At 39.9% G+C, this 22,332-nt stretch overlaps 1 protein-coding gene across 3 annotated transcripts in view; it reads right to left on the reverse strand.

The window, feature by feature from the left end:
- Positions 1–13,206: 13,206 nt before the first annotated feature.
- COL28A1 (collagen type XXVIII alpha 1 chain) overlaps positions 13,207–22,332 on the reverse strand; it is a 179,204-nt gene continuing 170,078 nt past the window's right edge. For all 3 annotated transcript variants that reach the window (XM_081531558.1, XM_081531557.1, XM_081531559.1), the window contains 2 exons: positions 16,778–16,979; positions 13,207–13,493 (listed from right to left, as the gene is read on the reverse strand). In XM_081531558.1, the coding sequence (XP_081387684.1) occupies positions 13,321–13,493; positions 16,778–16,979 (375 nt within the window). In that variant the 3' untranslated portion in view covers positions 13,207–13,320. The remainder of the gene's footprint in view (positions 13,494–16,777; positions 16,980–22,332) is intronic.

The raw sequence follows: 22,332 nt of genomic DNA on the forward strand, positions 1-22,332 counted from the left end.
ATCTGTAAGTTAATTTTTTTTTCATTTAATTTGAGATTACCACTACATCTTCAAATATAGAATATTTTCATCACCCTTAAAACTACTTCATTCCTTTTGCAGTCATTATCCCCTTCCCATTAAACACCGCATAGCATGTAGTTCAGAGCTTTAAATTTTGTCCCTTTCATCCTCAGAAGCTACCAAAGCTAAAGACACTCTGAAATCCTAAGTGTTACATGACAAAACCAGCTCCAGTGTTGCACTAACATCTCTAACTTCCCATTTCCCCTTCACTTTCACTTTCTTTTCACTTTTGTGTTTTAGTCCCTCAGTTGTGTCCAACTCTTTGCAATCTCATGGACTGTAGCCCTCCAGGTTCCTCTGTCCATGAAATTCTCCAGGCAAGAATACTGGAGTGGGTTGCCATCTCCTTCTCCAGAGTTTAGCATTGTTATTCCTCAATATCTCATTGGCAGCTTGGTGCTTTTAAGAAATTTATTCTACTTTTTTCAACAAGTTCGTTGTTTCCAGCGGGGAGGTTTGTCCAGCTAATGTAGTCTTGCCTATTACTAGGAACAGAAGTCTCTAATTTTAAATAGTTTTAATTTTTTAAAATAAGAGTATATATTTACTAAAGAAATCTTCCAAAAAGGTACACATTCTTTCTAAAATGATAAGAATCAAAAAATCCTCCCTCTTAAAGCCTGTAAGATGTTTTAATTAGAAAGAAAGCAAACTTTTCCACTGTGGAAGAGGAAACTAATGAAAGCTTACAGAAAGGAACCAGAAACCTACTCAAGGCTTTTAACATGTTCGTGACTATTTTGTATTTGATGTTTCAGGAAATCAAATGACACTATCCAATATGCTATAGTAAGGCTTTTCTCAAAACAAAGTAATAGAAAGTTCATTCATTTCAGAAGCTCATTTAAGCTTTATATAAAGCAAATGACTTGAGAAAGGACAGGATTTGTACTGGGAAAAGAGGTTTAAGAGAGATACTCATTAATTTGAAACTAACAGTTCTAGGAAAGTATAAATGACAAATATATCATGGGAAAGCTTTCCACCTCTTTGTGCCAAAATTCCACTTAAAAGTTACTTGCCAGAGTCTTTTGATAGTGGAAACATAAATATTATCTATAGTGTTAAGTTTAAAAGCATCATTATTTTAAGATATTTTAAATTGTTTGTCTTTATCAAACAAACCAGATAAATCAGTTGCAAATATTTTTAGCAGAGCTGAATTAGGAAACTTGTCTCCTGGCTTTGGCTTCTATTCCAGGTTGCTTCTGCCACAGTGATGGATGTTTATTTCAGTGAATTGTAATGTCTACACTAACAAAAAAGAATGTACATGGGCTTTTGATTAGCTTTTGGCCACGCTGGCCAGTGAAAGGAGGTGACCAGTTTCGTTCTTGTCTCTGGGGCATGAGCCTTGGCTATTGTCTCCAGTGCAATGACACAAGTCCCTCTATTGGTAAGCTAATTATTTCTTTCCTAGGTGGGTAGAGTTGATAATGGCAGGCATCTAAATTCCTGAAACACAGCTCTTTTTTCTACTAATGTCTACTCTAGAAAAAGAGTTGTTCTTTGTGGTTTTGGGGAGGCTATATTTCTGAAAATATTCTAATTTAATGTTCTTATGTTTTTAGTCTTTAAGTGGCTCCAAGAAAGGTGGTACTGCAACCTCTGATGTAAGCAGTCCCTCTCTCTTCCTGCTACTTCCTATTTACATTGGCATTTCTGTGACTTCTCCAGCCCAAACTAATGTAGGAGACAAGTTCATGGCCCAGGTTACAGTTAGTTATCATGTTTCTTGAACTGTAGTTTCTTGAACCCTATGAACTGTAGTCTGTAGCCTACCAGGATCTTCTGTCCACGGAATTCTCCAGGCAAGAATACTGTAGTGGCGTGCCATTCCCTTCTCCAGGGGATCTTCCTGACCCAGGGATTGAACCCAGGTCTCCTGCATTGCAGGCAGATTCTTTACTGTCTGAGCCACCACTGACATGGAATAAACTGTATCTATTTGAAGTATGCAATTTGTTAAGTTTTGAAATATGTATATATCCATTTATTTTCTGCATTCTATTTCATTAGTTTCTACTCTGCTCATTATTATTTTGTCTACTTACTTTAGGTTTAATTTGTTTTTCGTTTCTAATTACTTTTTTTTAAAATTTTTAGTTGGAGGATAATTGCTTTACTATGTTGTGTTGGTTTCTGCGGTACGACAACATGAATTAGCCATAAGTATACATATATCCCCTTCCTCTTGAGCCTCCATCCCAGCCCAGGCCCCCTCCCACCCCTCTGCTTAAGTCATTGATTTGGGACTTCTCGGTAGTCATTGTTGTCGTTCAGTTGCCCAGTCATGTCCGACTCTTTGTGACCCCATGGACTGCAGCACGCCGGGGCACCATCTCCCGAAGTTTGCCCAAGTTCATGTCCATTGCATCGGTGATGCCATCCAGCCATTTCATCCTCTGATGCCCTCTTCTCATTTGGTGTTAAAAAATTTCCCCCTCATACTGCTTTAGTAGCATCCCACAAATTTTGATACATTGTATACTTAATTTTCATTCAGATCAGAATGCTTTCTAATTTTCCTCTTTAGTGTCTTTATTGACCTGAGGATCTAGAAGTATTTTATAGAGTTTGAAAATAATTGAGGTTTTTCCAAATATATTTTTGCTATTGGCTTATAATTGAATTTCATTGTAAGGAGAACATATTTTATATGAATTGAATTCTTTTACATTTACTGGCACTTATTTCATGGTCGAGGATCTGTACTTTACCCAACACTGGGTGAATCTTGAGGTTTTCCAGTTGGCTGGTGTGGCAGGTGTTGCTCCCGGCCCAGTGTTAGCACCTGGCACTGTTACCTCTAATCCTCTCGGTTCATTTCCTAGCTCTGGGCAGTTTCCGCATGTATATTCACTCATCAGTACTCAGCTGAATACTCAAGGCAAGCCCTCTACAGACCTCCCCAGTTCACATCCTGTGAACTTCTTTCCAGCTCTCTGCCCTCATCCTCAGAATTCTAGCCGCCTTGGTCTTTCTAGGAGCTCAGCTCTTAGTCTTCATCCATCCCAGGGGATCTGCCAGGTTCTGGCGCGGTTCCCTCTCTCTGTACTGTGACCTGGAAACGCTGCCAAAGCAGTAGACCAGGGCAATTGCAGGGCTCACCTCATTTTCTTTCCACCTATCAGGGACCACTGTCCTTGCCTGATGGGTTTACTTGTTTCACAAACTGTCATTGCCTAAATGTGGTCTGTTTTTTGTTTTTTTTTCTGGAATGAGAATAAATGTGGTCCATATTACTCCATCTCAGTTGGAAGGAAAACTGTCCATCTCTCTCTTTGCTCTTCTAAGAAGCTGCAACAGTAGATATATCAGAGCTTTTTCCTACATGGAAAGAGACCCAGCTATCTTCCACAGCCTCTCTCTTCTCTCACTTGTCAGCCAGGCCAGAGGCTACAGCCTCCCATAGACAGCTAAGGCAAGTCTGAGAGCAGGAATTTTTATTTGTCAACTTTTATAATGGTAACACACAATCCCAAATGTGAGCTGCTGGTGTCAACATTTATTTCTTGCCTGCATGACTTGAGGGCTATAGTTGGCTCCCGCTCTGCTGGACTCAGCAAGCTTAGCTTGGTTCAGGTAGGCTTTCCTGGGCTCCTTTCAGCCCTGTGTATCTTCTTCTTCTGGCACCAAAGTTGAAAAAGGCATGCTAGTTTCTTGGTGAAGGTCCAGAGGGAGAGGCACAGGTCGAAGCACACAACCACATTTAAAGCTTCTGCTCAGCCATGGCATACCTGATGTCTGGGCACATTCCACTGGCCAAAGCAAATAATTAACCAAGTCCATAGTCAAATGTATGGGGAAGCACACCCTACCTACAGCAAGCTAAAAGCTTGCTGAAAGAAAAGAAAGAAAAGCTCATTATAAAAAATTATGATCTCCCATAGCATTGGTGACTTGCTCTTTCTTCCCGTATTTCTCTACTACACGCTCTGCCGGCACAGTGGACCTTTTTCATACTGCTTAGCACATCATATATTTCACAGATTAATTTCAGTTCGACATTTATATAACTCTTTTGTCTGTCCTCTACCTGAGAATAAGCTTCATAAATACAGAGACAGTGCTTGGCATATAGTAGTAGTAGTAGATAGCAACTGTTATATGGATGAATGAGTGAGTCAGTGAATGAACGTCTCTCTCTGCTTATTTTCCCAAGGTACTAAGGAATGTGCTAGATGGCATTTGGTTAGAAACTATTTAGGATGCACTAGCCTAGGACCAGGGCTTCCCAGGTGGCACTAGTGGTAAAGAACCTGCCTGCCAGTGCAGGAGACATAAGAGACGCAAGTTCGATCCCTGATTTGGGAAGATCCCCTGGAGAAGGAAATGGCAACCTACTCCAGTATTCTTGCCTGGAGAATCCCATGGACAGAGGAGCCTGGCAGGTTACAGTCCATGGGGCCACAAAGAGTCAGACACAAGTGAAGTGACTGAGTATATGAGCATGAGCCTAGGACCAAGAGATGCTACATGATTCAGTCATACTTGCCAGAAAGCTCAGCCCTGGCACTTGACAAGGAGATTTGCTTTCCCTTGCTGTTGTTCTCTGTACATATTCTGGTGGATGTGAGGAGCTGGGGTTTGGAGCAACACTCAAGCATTCCTGGATTCTTGGCATAATCCCAAATGAATAACCTACATAACTACACCCCGTTTTAACACTTGGTTTACTGAGTGGTGCGCTGCGGGGAAGCAGAATATCAGGTGAGAAGATCAAAGCTGGGTGAGGTTTCTGGTGGCATTTAGAACTTGATGTTGCATCCCTCTGAGCCACAAGGGCTGGGTTAGCTTCCCACAGAGCTGTAGCACAGCCTTTGGATTATTTGTACCAGGTATTTGGGGTTAGGACTGGATTGGTCTCTCTCCCAAGTTATCCTGTCTTGAGCTGCATTCAAGAATGATCTCTGAAGATTCATGATGTGTCCTTGGACCCAGTAACCTCTGGGATCCACATAGAGTATCACTTGTCATAATAGTCTCAGGATTGGTATGGTACATTGTTGGCCATGGTAATCTCTGGAGACTCATAAAGCATGTTCTTGGGCTCCTCAAATCACCATTGACCACTTGTTTTCAAGTTAAGTTTGTCCAGTTGGGTACAAACTTAGAGGTGGCTTCAGTGATATTAGTAATGATCTATTTCTTCATCTGGGTGGTAGATACACAGGTTTTTACCTAATTATTTTACTTTAAAACCTACTTGTATGTAACATATATATTCCTTTGAATATATCAAATATTTCACAAAATAAGGAAATGAAAAAATAAGAAAAAAATAACATTAAAACTAAAGTGAGTTTCCATTTTCAGTCATCAGACGAGCACAAAGATCAAGTAACTGCTAGGACTCAATAGTGGTATAAAAAAGAAAAAGCAGATAAACTTATAAATGGGGGGAATGTAAATTAGCACAATCTTTAAGGAAAGTCCTTTGATATACCTATCAAAAGTACATTCTCTTTGTTCTTAAAATTTCACTTTATGAATATATTGTATTGATATACCTACACAAAGACTAATGTGTATGAGACTATTCACTGAAGCTTTGGTCATATTAACAAAAGACTGGCCGCATTGAAAGGCCCAGCAAAGATGGGCTGATTAAGTGAAATGAACTGCTGTGAGGCTTTTAAGACTAACATTGCTTTTCACCTACTGACACAGAATGAACTCCATAATGCTGGGTGAAGAAGTAAGGAAGAGAGAGGAGGAGGGAGGGAAGGGGGGAAAAAGGAAGGGAGAGCCCAAAGAGGGAAAATGCCAAAGGGAAGTGAAGGGTGCTGTCAAAAAGCAGCGACTGGTTGAGTAGAGCTGAATTGATGATCACGTACTAGGATCTGGAAAGAGGCAAATGAGCACTTTAAGTAGGAGTGAGGACCTGGAATACTGTGCTGAAAGGATTATTCTGTGTCTTGAAGAAGATGGACAGACTGTGAAACATTTTACAGAGGGGAGTGATTGGGTCACATTTACTCTCAGCAGCACTGGGGATAGAGATCAGAGGAGAGGGATCAGATGGAGGTTTGGAAGCAATGACAGACTCAGGGTGCAGAGATCAGGGAGAAACAAGATGGACCAGATGCACTGAGCAACTGGATATGGGGAGTAAGGAAGAGGAAAGAATCTGGGATGTTCTCAGAGGCCAAACCAGGTCACCGGCTGAGTGGTTACACCATTCAGAGAAATGGGACCCAGAGGGACTGCTGGTTTGTGGTGAAGGCAGAGGGTGGCACAGAGCAAATGTAATAGGCTTGGCCTTCAATGTTCACTATGGGAAAAGCTCAAGGAACACTTAAAAATTTGAATAGGCACAATTTTAATCAATTTTACTGCATTGATATTTTTCTAACAACCAAGTATGTAATACACTTCAAAGAAAGTCTGCACAAATTCCAATATTTATTTCTTGGAACACTAGAGATGAGACGATTACATAAGAACAAGGATTGTTGGGGTTTTGTTTTTGATTTTTTTTTCCCATCAGGGACATGTTATGTTTTGTTTTGAACAGTCGAAATCAAGCCTGAGCAGTGATTTATTCATAACAGAATCAATTTGAGAAAAATCCCAAATTGCAGAAACTGGCAAAATCACAGCACTCTTCATTAAGATGCAAGAGAGGGATAACAGCCAAGTGATGAATTTAAGGTAACACCAGCTAATATACGAAGGAGAAGATAACTGGAGAATTCCAGTAGTACTTAAAAATAATTTCAAGAAACTGTGAGTGCAGAGTTAAAGGGCAAATTTGAAGGATAGTAAAAATAAAATTGTAAGCTTCAGTTAATTTCAGAGGGAACTAGGAAAGGAAGTCTCTATTTTGCTGTCTTTGCAATCCACAAGTCCTGATTAATTATCTAGAATTCCTACTGTGTAATTCTTGTTTTTCTTAGCTTCCCATGCCTTCTATTGACATGGCAGTTACCTTAGGTCTATTTTATTACACAGGAACATAATACTGTTTAGAACCAGGGTTGTGTTAACATGTTTGCACCTCCCCCCTACTCTAGGCACCCAGAATACCCATCGCAGGCTGAAGGGCATGCTCAGAATTAAGAGGGTAGGATGCTAAAAGACCCATGGAAATAGGAGAAGCTGCTAAAGCAGCTCAAAATGAATGAGGTCATACTGGCTATTCTGAAATAATAACACAGCGTTCTGAAAGGCTCCACAAGGTCAGGTTAGGAGTTTATTAGAACGGAAGCCACAGGGGTGTCCAGTTCAACTGGAGCAGTGGGAGTCGGTGTTACCTAAAGAATGGGCTGCCTGGGGAGGAGATCATTGTCCTGGCAGAAATGCTTACCCCAAGAATGCCCAGTCACCAAGAGTGTTTGTCTAAAGGGTGTACGGAATAGAGCCGACACAGGATTAGAAGCCTCTTAGGATCCTTGGCACGTTTAAGAGTTCATATTTTCTCAGCCTGGCTACAGCAGTACTTAAAATTTCCTAACTTTCAGAGTTTGATGTGACTTTTAATGAATTAGCTTAAATGAATGAGTTTTCACACTAATTTATGAAAAATGATATGAAATAGTGACTGCTTTTAGAAATCAGGTCAGTCATATATATATAAATCAGAAATGCCATTCATATGTGTGAAATATGATATTTGGGGCTCTTCTTTTTTTAACAATCAGACACACATATTCAAAACATATTTTAGTGGTGTCCCACTAAAAGATATAAGGAGGGGGAAGCTTTTGGACACTTCAACAGCATTAATCCATCCTTGCTATGCTGTTCATGAGAGATACTGAATTATAGCTTAGTAGAGAAAAAGGGCATAAATCATTGAACATCTAAAATTTCAAGTCAAATAGTGGACTCTTTTCTGAGACTGGCATAATTCAGATGTCCACTTGCTGGTTCTCAGCCAGGGTGGCTCCTCAGAATCACCCATGGGTGCCCAGCCTCATTCCAGACCTGCTTAGCATGCATTTCTCTGACAGTTAAAGAAGCTAAGCATCCCTTCAGAGGTGTATTGGCCATCTTGTTTGATTTGCCAGCCCCTATCATTTTCCTACTTTATCATTTTTATTCTCTTTTATTTATAGGATCTCTTGGTTTCTTAGCGATGTGAAACAAGTCTGCTACATGTAACATGCAAATACACATTCTCTCACTCTTTCATGTGTTTAGAACGAACATTAAGACCAAAATCACCAAACCTACTTGTCATTTTATAAATTTAGCATGCTCTTTAGATACCTGATGAAATCAGTTCTTACAGTCAGTGAAACTAAGATTTCAACTACATGAAAATGATAGAAATGATAGTCTAAGATATTTTAACATTTCAGTGGAGGTTTGTCATTGTTAAAATTCTTGAATGTCATTGCTACTTGATAAAGTACTAAAAATTTCTCAATGTCTTAATTTAAAATGGAGACTTCTTTTGATACACATTTTGGTTTCAGCGCATTGCATACATAGTATGTCCTTTTTTTACTTGAAAATGGAGAAACAAAATGTCATATATCTCCCTCATCTCTATTGTCTTAAAAATAGAAGTAAAATTGATTTACAATATTGTGTTAGTTTCAGGTGTATAGCAGTGATTCAGTTTTGGGTTTTTCTTTCAGATTATATTCCATTATAGTTTATTAAAAGTTATTGGGATATAATCCCCTGTGCTAAACATTAAATCCTTATTGTTTGTCTATTTTATGTATTGTAATTTGTATCCGTTAATCCCAGACTCCTAGTTTGTCTCTCCCCACTCCCTCTTCCCTTTGGTAACCATAAGTTTGTTTTCTATGTTGGTGAGTCTATATATAGATTCACTTGTATTATTTTTTATATTCTATATATAAGTGACTTCATACAGTATTTGTCTTTCTCTGTCTGACTTATTTCACTAAGCATAATATTCTTCAGGTCTATCCATGTTGCTGCAAATGGCAATATTTCTTCCTTTTTCATGGCTTAATAATAGTCCTGTGTGTGTGTACATGTGTGTGTATCACATCTTCTTTATCCATTCATCTGTTCATGGGCACTTGGATTATTTCCGTATTAGCATTGTAACTAGATTAAAATGAAAACATGAATCATCTTCTCTTTTCCACAATTAATTCTCAGGTTGTTCAGTTAAGCCTCTTTGATTCTTTAGCCAGACAACACTCCCTCTGACTTCTTCATTCATTTTGCTAATCATGGTTGAGGGAGAGGAGAGGAAAATTCTGAATCTCAAAGTGCACGAGAGAGTAGTAGTTTTTACTTGTTGACATATGACTTCTCTCTTATTCTTTTAAACTAGTGTGATTTCCCCCAACTTTTTCTATTCCTCCCTTTCAAGGAGTTAATTATTTCTGTAATGACTTTTATAAAGTGAGTTATAAAATTTCTTAATGTATTGAGTTCTTCCTATGTGCCAGGAACTAGGGACACAGAGATAAACAAGGCACATCTTTGCTCCTAAGCTCAGAGAACTTAGGAGATGTGCAGAGATGGTGCAGATGCTGTGATCAACAGAATAATGGGTGTGACCATATCTATTCTCTGATCCCCAGAACCTTCCATGCAAAAGGGCTTTGTAGATGTTATTAAGGTTAAGGACCTTGAGATGGGGAGATTAGTCTGGATTATCTGGGACAGGGGGGTGTGGGGGCGCTAATCAGATTACATTAGTCCTTGAAAGCAGAGAGCCTTTCCCAGTTGTATTCAGAGCACCAGAGAGATGGTTGTATGAGAAGAAGCCAATCAACTGTTGCTGGCTTTGAAGAAAGAGAAAGGGACCATGCACTGAAGGATGAATGTAGGACTCTCTAGAAGCTGGGAAAGGTACAATCCATGGGGTCACAGAGTCAGACATGACTGAGCGACTAATACTTTCACTTTCACAAGGAAACAGATTCTTCCCTTGATGCTCCAGAAGAAATGCTGCCCCACTGACATCTTGATTTTATCCCAGTGAGACCTGCATCAGACTTCTGACCTCCAGAACTGAAAGTACATTTGTGTTGCTTAAGCTGCCAAACTTGTGGTAAATTCATTAAAGCAGTGAAACAGAACTAATGTCGGTGTTCTCCACTGGGTGTAAGGCAACTCAGACTGTGGTCAGGGTAGACTGGAGGCATAGGCAGGTGCTTTAGGTCCTCAGAGTTGAGCGTGGCCCAAGTGAGAGAGATGAGGATGTACCACCTAGGAGGAGGCCTGCAAGTTGTCCTCAGACTATTAGGATGTGGCCAGTCACACGAAGGAAGAGGAAGACATTTCAGACAAGGAGATGAACACCCAAGTCCATGCTCCAACATGTTTGCATATCAATTTCCTATATAGGAAAAGTTGTGAGAAGCTTGAAAAATAAACCTAAGTAACTTCTGCTCTTGGCAAAATGGCAGGCTGGATACTCTGAAGGGCCTTTCTACTTTCCAACAACCATATGGTGACTAATAGGAGCTTTTCAGTGCATTGCTGGGCCTCCAGGAAGTAAGAAAATACCCAAAGTCATCCATCCCAAAACGGTACAAAAAATGCACTAGTGGCCATCTGTGTAGCTCAGACCCACTCTCACACTGAGACAACTAAAAAAAAAGACGAATTAAAAACAGTCACCTGGAAGTGACCACGTGGTAATAGACTCATAAGGGATTACTAGGTGTGAAATGGGAACCCAGAGCAGATTTTGTCCCTGGTGAGTTTCCTGCCCAAGATAGGTGGCCCAGAGACTAAGCAGCGTAAACAAGGGAAAAAGTGCTAGTCATGAAAGAAAAGATGGGTCAATTTGCATTAAAATTAAGAACTTCTGTTCATCAAAAAAAAAAAAAAAGAGTAAAGTATAATAAAAGCAAGTCACAAAGATATTAGCAACACAAATAATGAGCAAAGAATTCAATTTCAGGATATATAACGGGTTCCAGAAATTCAATAAGCGAAGACAATCCAATGGAAAAATCTCCCCAATTATAAACAGACATTTCACAGAAGCAACAGCACAGATGGTAAATAAATATGGTAAGATGTTACCAGAGAAAGGCAAATTAAAACAAGATACCATTTTACATCCAGTATTAGCAAAATGAGTAAGTCTGACAATATTGTGTTAAAAAGAATATCAAGCAATGGGAACACTTACACACAACTGATGGAAATTTATAATGAACTGGTTTAAACAATTTGGGAGAAAATTTGGTATGACACACTACTTTTGAATATTTATATATCTTGAAAGTGTTAGTTTCTCAGTCGTGTCTGGCTCTTTGCGACCCCATGGACTGTAGCCCACGAGGCTCCTCTGTCCATGGGATTCTTCAGGCAAGAATATTGAAGTGGGTAGCCATTCCCTTCTCCAGGGGATCTTCCCAGCCTAGGGATCGAACCTGGGTCTCCTGTATTGCAGGCAGATTCTTTACCGTCTGAGCCACCAGGGAAGCCAATTCCCCTTTTGGGTATATAGCCTGAGGAACCACTGGTACACATGCACCCAAAGCCATGTGTAAGAGCATTCACTGCAATGCTGTTGGAATAGTGAAAAATATTCACTAGAAACAATTTAACATAGACAAGGCAATGGTTGAACATGTTGTGATGTAGTCATACCAACATTATAAAACTGTGATAGGGAACATGTATGAATTATAATGTAATAACATACCAAATGACAAAGAATTGCATATTATGAAACCAATAGCTCAAAAAACCTAAATAATTACTTAAGAATATACTTAGATATGGTAATACAGGGGTTAATTACAGTATTGAATGAAAGTAGTGAGTTGCAGAAGACCAGAGTATGACACCATTTTTATAAAGCTCTAAAATAAGTGAGACTATGTATTATTTAGAGATACATAGATTTACGTGGTTTTACACATAAAATTACATACAAAAGCCAATGATAAACTGAAATGGTAAGCGCAGAATTCAAGATGCGATATTCCTGCAGAAAGCAGGTGGTTGGGTTGATGAGGGGGCACACAGGAAGTCTGGACAGAATTGCTTACGTTTGGCTTATTCTTTATGTGATGTGCTCACTGCTGTCTATCTTGGTGTCATGTTTTACAAGTGTATTGCATGTATTATTTCATAGTATCATATGCTGCATAATAAAAACTGAAGCTATACAACATTGTTTTTGCTAAAGTGGCAGTGCTCCCAGCTCTTCCTTCCTTGGATGCTCTTTTGGGTACCCTCAAACTCAAATCAGGGTCGCAGGCCTGAAAGCAGAGCAAAATGTGTTGTGAGATAAGATATACAAATGCTGTTTGATTTCAGCTCAGAACTAGGGATCCTCCCAGATTTGATGTTGTAAAATGACAGAGCTGATCCTCCACTGCTCTGTTGGGTCATGTTTCAGTTTGGAGGCTCATTTTTCATCATCTGCTCTGTCTTTAAAATGCCCTGCTCAAGTTCATGTGGGCTTCAAGCAGTCCTTGGCTGCTAAGTGCCTTCCCATTCCACCCTGCTAAAATTGAAAGTTGCTTTTACACATTTTAAAGGAAGAGTAGAAAAAGTTCCTTTATCTTAATTAGAATTGTTAAATAGCTTAAGCATACAACAGAGGCTTTTCTTCCAAATATGCTGGAGTGGGAAACAACAGCTGTTAATAAATTTAAGTCATTTAATTCAGATTGATTTCTTAATCATTTTCAGGGCAAATAAAGCAAAAATCTAACTACCCACTCTGCCCCTGGGGCCACTCATCTTCCAGAACCACTCCATCTTGCTGGGTTTCCCCCAAACAGGGTATCTTTCTTACCTCACCACCATCTCTGCACAAACATACTCTCGTCCCTTCTAAGGCTCAAACCCAAGTTCTTCCCCACCAGCTACCTTTTGCAGCAGGCAAGGGTTTGATGGGTTCGGGAGACTGAGGCAGGTGCTAAGGGACTGGGGGAGCCAGGGGGAGTAGGGTGGTCTGGGGTGGGAGTTTCATGTGACATAGACATGCAAAGGAATTAATGGCAATCAGAACCACATTGCAGGTTTTGAAGTAGATAGAACATGTGTACTGAGGTTACATAGCCCGGTGTCAGGCCCCCCAGCTCTGCCACTTTTTATTTGGATGGGAGTTGAGTTCCTAAACTTCTGAGAGTCTCAGCATCTTCATCTGTAAAAATAGTTACTAATACCTACATCCTAGGGTGGTTGTAGGATTTGACTATGTTTACAAACTGTCAATGCTCAGTATACACTCAAATGCAGTGTTTTATTTGCATTGGATGAATATTGAAATTATAGAGATTCTTTCTAGGCTTGTTGATAAAGACGTAGATTTGACTCAGTATAGGGTGATTTACTTGCTCATCCTTGAATGCAGATTTCTTCACACTCCTTTTCACTGTTGAATCTATTTCCCGAGCCTTTACAGCCACTGAACCAAAAGCGACCACAGGAATTGACCTGTTTGTCATAATACCATCGGACCACATATTCACTGCAGTTCCCTGGCTGTAGGGGTTCCAGACATCTAGGATCTAGAGTGAGAAAAAGATAGCCAGTTAGTATCGGTTTTTCTTTCACTGAAAAGTAAAAGCTTTATGAAGCTTATTCTCTATGCACACTAACACATCAACTAAGAAAATGTGATTCTAAGTTAAGAAAGCGTTCCCAAATACCCAAAATATTTCCTTTACCACCTGAAACTTCACCATTAAATATATATTCCCTTGAAAACATTGAAGTTTTTGGTCTTCATGAAATCCCATTAAATGCTTATTTCCCTGAAAGCATAATACTGTGAGCCTTCTTTAGCTTATACTCTTGTGAGTAACCTTGAAATTATTTATTAGTTTTGATAGTTTTTGTGTGGAGATTTTAGGGTTCTCTGTGCAGAGTATCGTGTCATCTGCAAAGAGTGACAGTTTTACTTCTTCCCTTCCAATTGAATATGCTTTATTTCTTTTTCTTGCCTGACTGCTGAGACTGGGACTTCCAGTAGTATGTTAAATATGTTAATAGAAGCTGTGAGAGTAGGCATCCTTGTTTGTTACTGAATTTAGCGGAAAGGCTCTCAGATTTTCACCACTGAGTATGTGAGTTTGCATAAATGGCCATTTTCTCCTTTTTCTCCCCAGTTGTGTCTGTAGTTCTTCTCTGATCATTTCATTTTACTTTTGCTTCTCTCACTGTGGTTTGATGACTTTCTTTTGTAGTATGCCTGGATTCCTTTATCTCAACATTTCTTTTAGGGTAGATTTAGTATTGCTTAATTCTTTTAGTTTTTGCTTGTGTGAGAAATTCTTTATCTCTCCTTCTATTCTAAATGATAATATTGCTGGGTAGAGTATCCTAGGTTGTGGGTTTTCCCTTTCAGCCCTCTAAATACATCATGTCACTCCCTCTGGCCTGCAAACTTTCTGCAGAGAAATCAGCTGATAGCCTTATGGGGATTCCCTTGTATATGACTCTTTTTTTTTTTTTTTTCTCTCTTGCTACCTTTAGATTTCTCTCTTTAACTTCTGCTATTTTAATTATAGTATGTCTCAGTGTGGGTCTGTTGGGTTCACCTTGCTTGGTACCCCCTGTGCTTCCTCTACCTGGATCTGTTTCTTTCTTCACATTTGTGAAGTTTTCAGCAGTAATCTTAGCAAATGCATTTTTGATCCTCTTCTGTCTCTCTTTTCCTTCTGGAGTCCCTTTTGATGCAAATGTAGGTATGTTTGATGTTACCCTCAGAGGTCTCATATGTTGCACTTGTTTTTTTGTTTTTGTCTTTCTATCTATTGTTCTGACTGGGCAATTTCCATTATTCTATCTTCCAGATCACTTATGTGTTCTGTGTCATTTATTCTGTTCTTCATTCCTTCTAGAGTATTATTTATCTCAGATACTGAATTATCTGTTTTACTGTGTCTTCTTTATGTTTTCTAGTTCCTTATTAAAATGACTTGTGTCCAGATCATTTCTCTTCCCTAATTAGCATTTTTATTACTAATGATTTGAATTCTTTATGTGATAAGTTGCTTATTTATGTTTCGTTGTTTTTTTTTTTTTTTCCAGGGGTTTGCTCTTTTGTTCTTTCAATGGAGAGTAGTTCCTCTGCGTTTTCATTTTACCTAACTTTCCCTGTTTCTGTGAATCTAGATGAGACAGTTACCTGTTTTGGCTTTGAAGAGGTGAAGAGGCTTTCCTATGTGGGAGTGTCCCTGTGCGATCTCCAAGTGCCCAGTGCTTTTTGTGGGGGAGCTGGATTTGATGTGGATGCCAACCATGTCTTTCCTCGGGGTGTGCTGACAGCTGCCATTTTGATAAGGGAGTAGGGCTGGAGATGGAGAAGCTGGAACTGGAGCCGGCTGTGAGGCACAGTATCTTCTCTGCTCAGTGGCTGTCAGCACCCTGTCAGGGGCAGGGTCTGCTCCCAAGTTGCTGGAGTAGAAGCCCCTGAGGGTGAGGCTTGAGCTGACTCTTTGCCCTTTAAAGTATGTGTTTTTCCTTCTCCCTACTCTGGGATTTTTGCTCCAAAGGAAGAGAGTACTGAAGCAAGTGGGGCTCGTGTGCTCTGACCATTCAAGCATCTGTAATTTGGCTCAAACGCACTCCACAATCTCATCTTTTCTGCTGTTGTGGCCACCCCAGATCTAGTGCTAGGCATGGAGTGAGAGGGGCTGGAATGCTCCCTCATCTCGGGCTGAGGCATGCAGCAAGGTAGTCCTGGGAATTCTAGCAGCTGTGCTGCAGTCAGACTCTGGGCTGCTTCTGGGGCGGGGGTTGGGGGGGGTGGGGGGGTGGGGCGGCACTTGAATACGCACCAACAATGGCTGCTCTCCTTATATCACAGTTTTCTTTTAAAAAGATCAGCTTTTACAGAACAATAAAAACATGACCTTCTAATGTCAGTTGACAGGTTTTGGAAACACTTCCACTTCTCCAAAAAATATAAAAAATTAAGCTAAGTAGAGCTACAATAATAAAGCCATTTGTTAAATCCCTTTTTTATTTCATGGTTGTCCTTAGTGCCTTGGTTAGTATTTCTTACTGAGAAAGTAATGCCAAGGTGGGAAAATTCCCAAAAAAGGCCAAATAAATACTTGTTGCCTCACACTCATGTTTTGTGCAATAGTTTACATGCCATAAGCTTCATTTCTCAATAGCAAAACAAGCCCTTTCTCCATCTGCCATAACCATTTCCCCAGATTTGAAGTGTGTCTCAAGTAATTTACTTCCTACTGACCACTAACTTTACCTCTTTGGCCAAATGGAAATGAGCAGTGGATTCTATCTCCCTCCACTCTTAAAAAACAATAACTAAGTAATGTCTGTTTCAAGCCAATCTAAGCTGCTTTGGGGCAAGGATATTGTCTCTCTTGCATGTTCTTTAGAAACTATGTATGTAATGATTAATTTTTATGGATATTAACACCATAGACAATATGTGGGTGAATTGAAACCTAGATTCTAGCTTCTTTCTCTTTCTTCCACCCAGGGGTCAAAACTTCAAATGTCTACTGTTGTGAAGGTTACAAGTAAGACAATAGGGGATGGTAGGAGCTATGGTAAACATGAGAACAACATCCTCTCTAAAGGCATTCAAATTTTAACAATAACAATCAACACTATATGACCTTTAAAATTTTCGATCAAATTTGTTCCACAACCAGCCTGTTCTCCAATTCTATATATAATAAAATGAAAAGCTTCTTTTGTCCTCTGTTTAGAATCAGCACATGCTCCCTCTGCCTCTGGATGAGATTTAGAGACCATCCTTTCTGTGCCTTCTTATTATTACAGATACAGCAGCTGATGGGCAGAAATCTCTCACCTTTGCGCACAAAATTATCTGGCTCTAAATTCGAAGTGGAACTTGGAGTTCTGGTTTCCAGGCCCTTTGCCTGATCCTCAGGATGCCTGAGCAGCGGCCCCGGGATGGTGGCAGCCTCAGGTGAAGAAGTGGTGGCTGGGCTGGCAGCCCAGGTCAGCTCTGAAGGCTCGTTCTCTCTGTCCTGGGCCGCGGAGACACGTACCTGCACAAAGAATCCAGGGTTTTGAACCTGGTGATATCAAGTCAAGAAAGCTAGTTTGCTTTGGGGAAGATTTAAAGTCCAGCACTGCTGCTTCTCCCCAGTTTTTCAATGTTAGTTATTTCAATAAAAGCTCAGGAAGTGATGCCTCTCCTCTGTGTCAGGCATCCCCGAATACCTGAGTTATGGATTTTCTGGCCACCTCATGCAGGTGTAAGTGTGTGCACGTGTACATACACACACACAGACACACATACACAGACACACATTTCCTGCTGCTAGGCACACTTGCTATTGTCTGGGTCTTTCAGAGAGATCTACCTGCAGGTCATGGAACGTGGGAGTTTGAGAGGAGTTTCACCTTCATCCTCTTCTTAGTCAGTTGTAGGGAGAGGGAAAATAATCACTATTTCTTTAACTTTTTTTTTCATGGCCTTTTCCTCTCTGTTTTCTAACACTAGAGAACTTAACAGTATATTCCAAAATCTCTACCACAAACTCAACCAACGTTGAGATTGGGAATTGGAGTGACAGAGGACAATAACACAGCCAAAATAAAAACAAGAGCAGTCTCTGCTCATCTCATCCTATTATCTGGACCCCAGCAAATGCCAAATGCTGCAGGATGCTTAGCTTCTAAGAAGTTCTGGAAAATGTATGCTAGCTAAGCAATGAAGGATTATAATTTCAAAAGCAAGTTTTCTGAACTCAGAGTTCTAAGTTTCATCTAAATTTATGATATGTAATGAGACAAGAAAGAAAATATGTTTTAGTTAAAAAAAAACAGTTATGCCAGTTATTCTTGACTACAGTTGCCAGGAGCCAGAACAATCTTTTATGGGTCCAATTAAGTTCTTTTTCTTTTTCTCTTGGACCCCAGCTACACAGAGTTGAATGGATCATTTATTTCAGTCCTAGCACAGTGTGGTCATTTATCCTTGCAAGGCCCTCTCTTGTTTGTTTGTGTTTATTTGTTTATTTAAATAAGCAAATCTGTAAACTAGGTAAAGTCATTTTTGGTGCTTTCTCACCTGTGGTTCCTGTCATCTTGTGACCAGAGCCAGCTGTCATCATTAGCTGCTCTCTGCCATCTAAGATGTTCCACTGCTTTTGATTCTATATACACATACAATACTTTGGCCACCTGATGTGAACAGCCAACTCATTGGAAAGGACCCTGATGCTGAGAAAAATTGAAGGCAGAAGGAGAAGAGGGCAACAGAGGATGAAATTGGTTGGATGGTATCACCAATTCAGTGGACATGAACTTGGGCAAACTCTGGGAGATGGTGAGAGACAGGGAAGCCTGGCATACTGCAGTCCATGGGGGTCACAAAGAGTTGGACATGACTTGGCGACTGAACAACAACAACATATACACACACACAGTGGGGAAGGGCTAGTTAACTTTATTACTCATGTATGTATATTTTTATGGTAATTAAGTGATTATCAGAGCAAATATTTCCATTAGGACTGATCTGGTCATCAGCGTATGTAAAGGGCACTCAATTCAAATGCAGTAGTGGCATTTCACTAACCACAGACACATCTTTTGGTACAAATGGAGGTAAAACTGTGGGTCACTTGGCATTCCTCTTTCTTTCAGAATGATCTTGTATATACCAATGACAATTTGAATATGAACTTTGTTATATTTGTAGAGCTAGAGAATTTTAAGATTAGGGGAAACCTTTATCAGTACTTCATTTTCTACAGGGGAGTCTAAAACACCAAATAATTAATAATTAATGATCTAAAAATTCCCCCAAATTATTGTAAAGCTAGTGGCAAAACTAGAAATGCCTTTTTCAGGAAAGAAATACTGAGGCTTGTGGGGTTGGGTTTTTTTTTTTTTTACTTGCATATATTTCATGTTAAGCCAAACTAAGTTAAAAGCTTTGACTGAGGAGTAGTTTATCAAACATAAAGAAGACAACAGGCTTTAGGGCTACACTTGAGATATACTATCTGTTGAGTGAGAATGTTCCTTTGAAGAACTTCACTAGACAGCTCAGTTCTCTTAAAGGAATAACTCAGCCCAAATAGCGAAGGCAATGGCACCCCACTCCAGTACTCTTGCCTGGAAATAGCCATCTTGTTCAAGTCTTATGGCCTCATAAGTTATTCTTTACCTCTTGGAAGTCTAGGAGTGTATGTTTCTTTCTCAGTTACATCATTATTTGGGAATTTTGACTACTAGAGCATTATTCCTCAGGTTCTACAACAAGTGAAATTTTTTTTTCATAAATGAGAATAATTTTATCTTTTGGCTCCAGGGGATTTCAGTTTATTTAAATAAATACTTAATTGTTTGCCATTTTTATAATTTTCTTATTACACAAGCAAATGTGTTCATTGAAGGGAATTTATAAAATCTGGACAAGCAACAGGAAAAAACTAGAAATCACAAGTGATTCCACATCCCAGAAATAATTGTTGATACTTAGATGGTTTATCCCCCACCCCACCTTTTTTTTTTAATATGCATGTATATTTTTAAACAAAATATATACTGTATATTTGGTTTTCTGTGTTTTTAAAAAATATATTATGCTCCCATATATTTTACTGTGACTCTATAACACCATTTTGAATACAGAATATACATAACCACAATGGTCATTTTCAGCATTTAATTTGCTTCTTTTTGTTTTTCTGTGAGAAGCCACATGGCTCATTCTGATGAAAGAACACACATATTTGAACCTTCTGAGACAAAGTTCCCTCAAAAAAGTTTTACCAATTTATACTCTCACTAGTAAGTGTCTTTCCTTAAACTATCACCATTTATGAGGCATTCCGATTGGAAAAGGAGATAAAGCTTGATGGGTGAGAAGTCCTTCAACTGACCTATATAGCCCTGCCAGCCTGTACATGACTGTCGCCCTGCCTCCCACTACCCTCAGTACATCTGGCTCTGACCTTCCACTCTCTCCTCCTCCTCATTCTGCCTCAAGCTGTCAAAGTCAGCCTACCTGCCCCAGCAGGAAATGTTTGTCCCCAGCAGCAAAAGCCAGCCAGCACGAAGTCTCCCTGTCCAGAAAGTGCATGGTACCTTCCAGTGCTCCACACTTGGCCCTCATCATGCAGAAGTTAACCTTTAATCCTACCCTCTCGATCATTTCTTATTTCACATATGTAAATATCACTTCCCTGATAAGCCAAACCACACTTCTCTTTTTTTCTTTCCTTCCTTCCTGCCTTTGCTTCTTTATTTAAAATCTTTATAGCATGGAAGAGTAAATATTTGCCACTGGGTATATTCAGAATAGGTAAGAGAGAGAGACAAAAAGGGAGAGAGATTGGGTTGGGGGACACTTTAGATTCATTATTCAATTCCTCTAGGCTTTACTGTTTATTTTATTTTTGGCTGTGTGCTGCGTGGTATGTGAAACCTTAGTTCCCAGACTAGGGATTGAACCTGTGGCCCCTGTAGTGGAAGCAGAGCAGAGTCCTAACCACTGGACCACCCGGGAATTCCCTCCTCTAGGCTTTAATGTCATCATTTTAAAATAGGGAATGATTAGACCCTAACATAAAGCTCCAATACTTTGGCCATCTGGTGTGAAGAGCCGACTCATTGAAAAAGACCCTGATGCTGGGAAAGATTGAGGGCAGGAGGAGAAAGGGGCGACAGAGGATGAGATGGTTGGATGGTATCATCCACTCAATGGACATGAGTTTGAGAAAACTCCGGGAGATAGTGAAGGACAGGGAAGTCTGGCGTGCTGCAGTCTATGGGGTCACAAAGAGTCAGATACAAGTGAGCAACTGAGTAACAACAATACCTTTCAACTCTGAAAGTGAGATGTGAGCAGCCCAAAATTTTACTGGTAGAATACACACCAAACTCATGATAATGGCTGCTTCTGGAGAGAAGAGGAGGAGAAAGAGACTCTAAAGGAAAATAGCAAGGACTTTATCTGAAGCAAGAGTGATGAACAAAGGGAAACACCAGTTATATCTGGGTGGTGGGCTTGCCAATATTGGCCATACGCCTCCTCCATTATTATTATTATTTTTTTATAAATCTTAACCCTAAACACAACAAGCTGCCTCTCAGCTCTGCACATTTCTGCTCCTGCCACACACCAGCCTGCCTTGGAGGAGACGAATGTTCCCAGCACCAGGTTGGGCACACACAGTAAAATACAGCAGAGGATCTGAGACCTGTGAGGGCTGACACCTGGACGCTGGGCCTGCTCCATGCAACTGGACAGGCAGATGTGTACAATCAGTCCCTTCCAGCCTCAGTGCAGATTTTTAAGGGGAGAAAACAGATTTTGAGCTGCATCCAAGAATGTGAATGGATGACCTAAAGGAGGATGACTAACCAGGCACCACACAATTCCAGAGTGTCCTTTGGATTCTGACTTCCAAACATTTTTCCCGGAATTCATTACCCTGACCCTTGCTTATATTACAGACAAGCTCTTTGAACCTGAGCTCCTGTCTCCCCTGGACAGATGCTGATGATCAAGTACATTGGTTCATGTGCTCAAACTTAGCTTTTCCCAGAAGCGCAGAGCCACGTTGCTCCCAGTGAGCTGTGGGGATCCTACTCCTGCCAACTGGCTCCACTCCCCATGCCTGCAAGGTATCTCGCTTCTAGGTTCTGACCTTGACTGGCCCTTCCTAGAAAATAGTGCTTCTTAGCCAGATCTCTCAACACTCCAGCACTTAAACTGAATACTCTCTGTCTGCATTTAAGGTTGCTGAGGACTGTGAGGAGCACCTTGAGTTTGGGCTGCACCTCCCTGGATCGCCTGCAGCTTTCCTAGAGGTAAACTGCAGGGTTTTATTCTGTTTAAACCTTCTCGTACATTAGTATAATTTCCTTCATTCTGGCATTGCCCAGGAAAGTTGTTGACTGTTTCTAATGACATATTTTACAAAAGAATATTCTGGTAATAATGCCTTATTGTACAAATGAGGAAACTAAGAAACAGGTGATTCATGCAATGTTAGGCTGCTGTCATATCTCATTTCTAAGATATCATTCATTGTGAAATACACTATAAAATTTAAGTCTAGAAAAAGACCACAACTTACTAAGTAGATGCATATTAATCTCTGAAATAACAAAGCAGGAAAAGTACAAACTTTGGAGACAAAGATTTAACTTCAGAATTGAAACTTGAGTCAGTCAAGTTTGCTGACTTCTAGATCTGGAGTATTATTTTCTAGATCAGTTTGCAATATGCTACTTTTTTCTTCTCCATAGGAGAGAAACATCTTACATATTAAGGCTTATAAGTCTATGATAAGCAATATATTAGGTTTCCACAGGCACATCACCTGGAAATTCTAATAATTAGGTGCTATTCAGTTTAATTTGAGTTTTTTTGACTAT

This window comes from Giraffa tippelskirchi, chromosome 10 (genome assembly GCF_054371585.1).
Source record: "Giraffa tippelskirchi isolate mGirTip1 chromosome 10, T2T-mGirTip1v1.2.pri, whole genome shotgun sequence".
Lineage (NCBI taxonomy): Eukaryota > Metazoa > Chordata > Mammalia > Artiodactyla > Giraffidae > Giraffa > Giraffa tippelskirchi.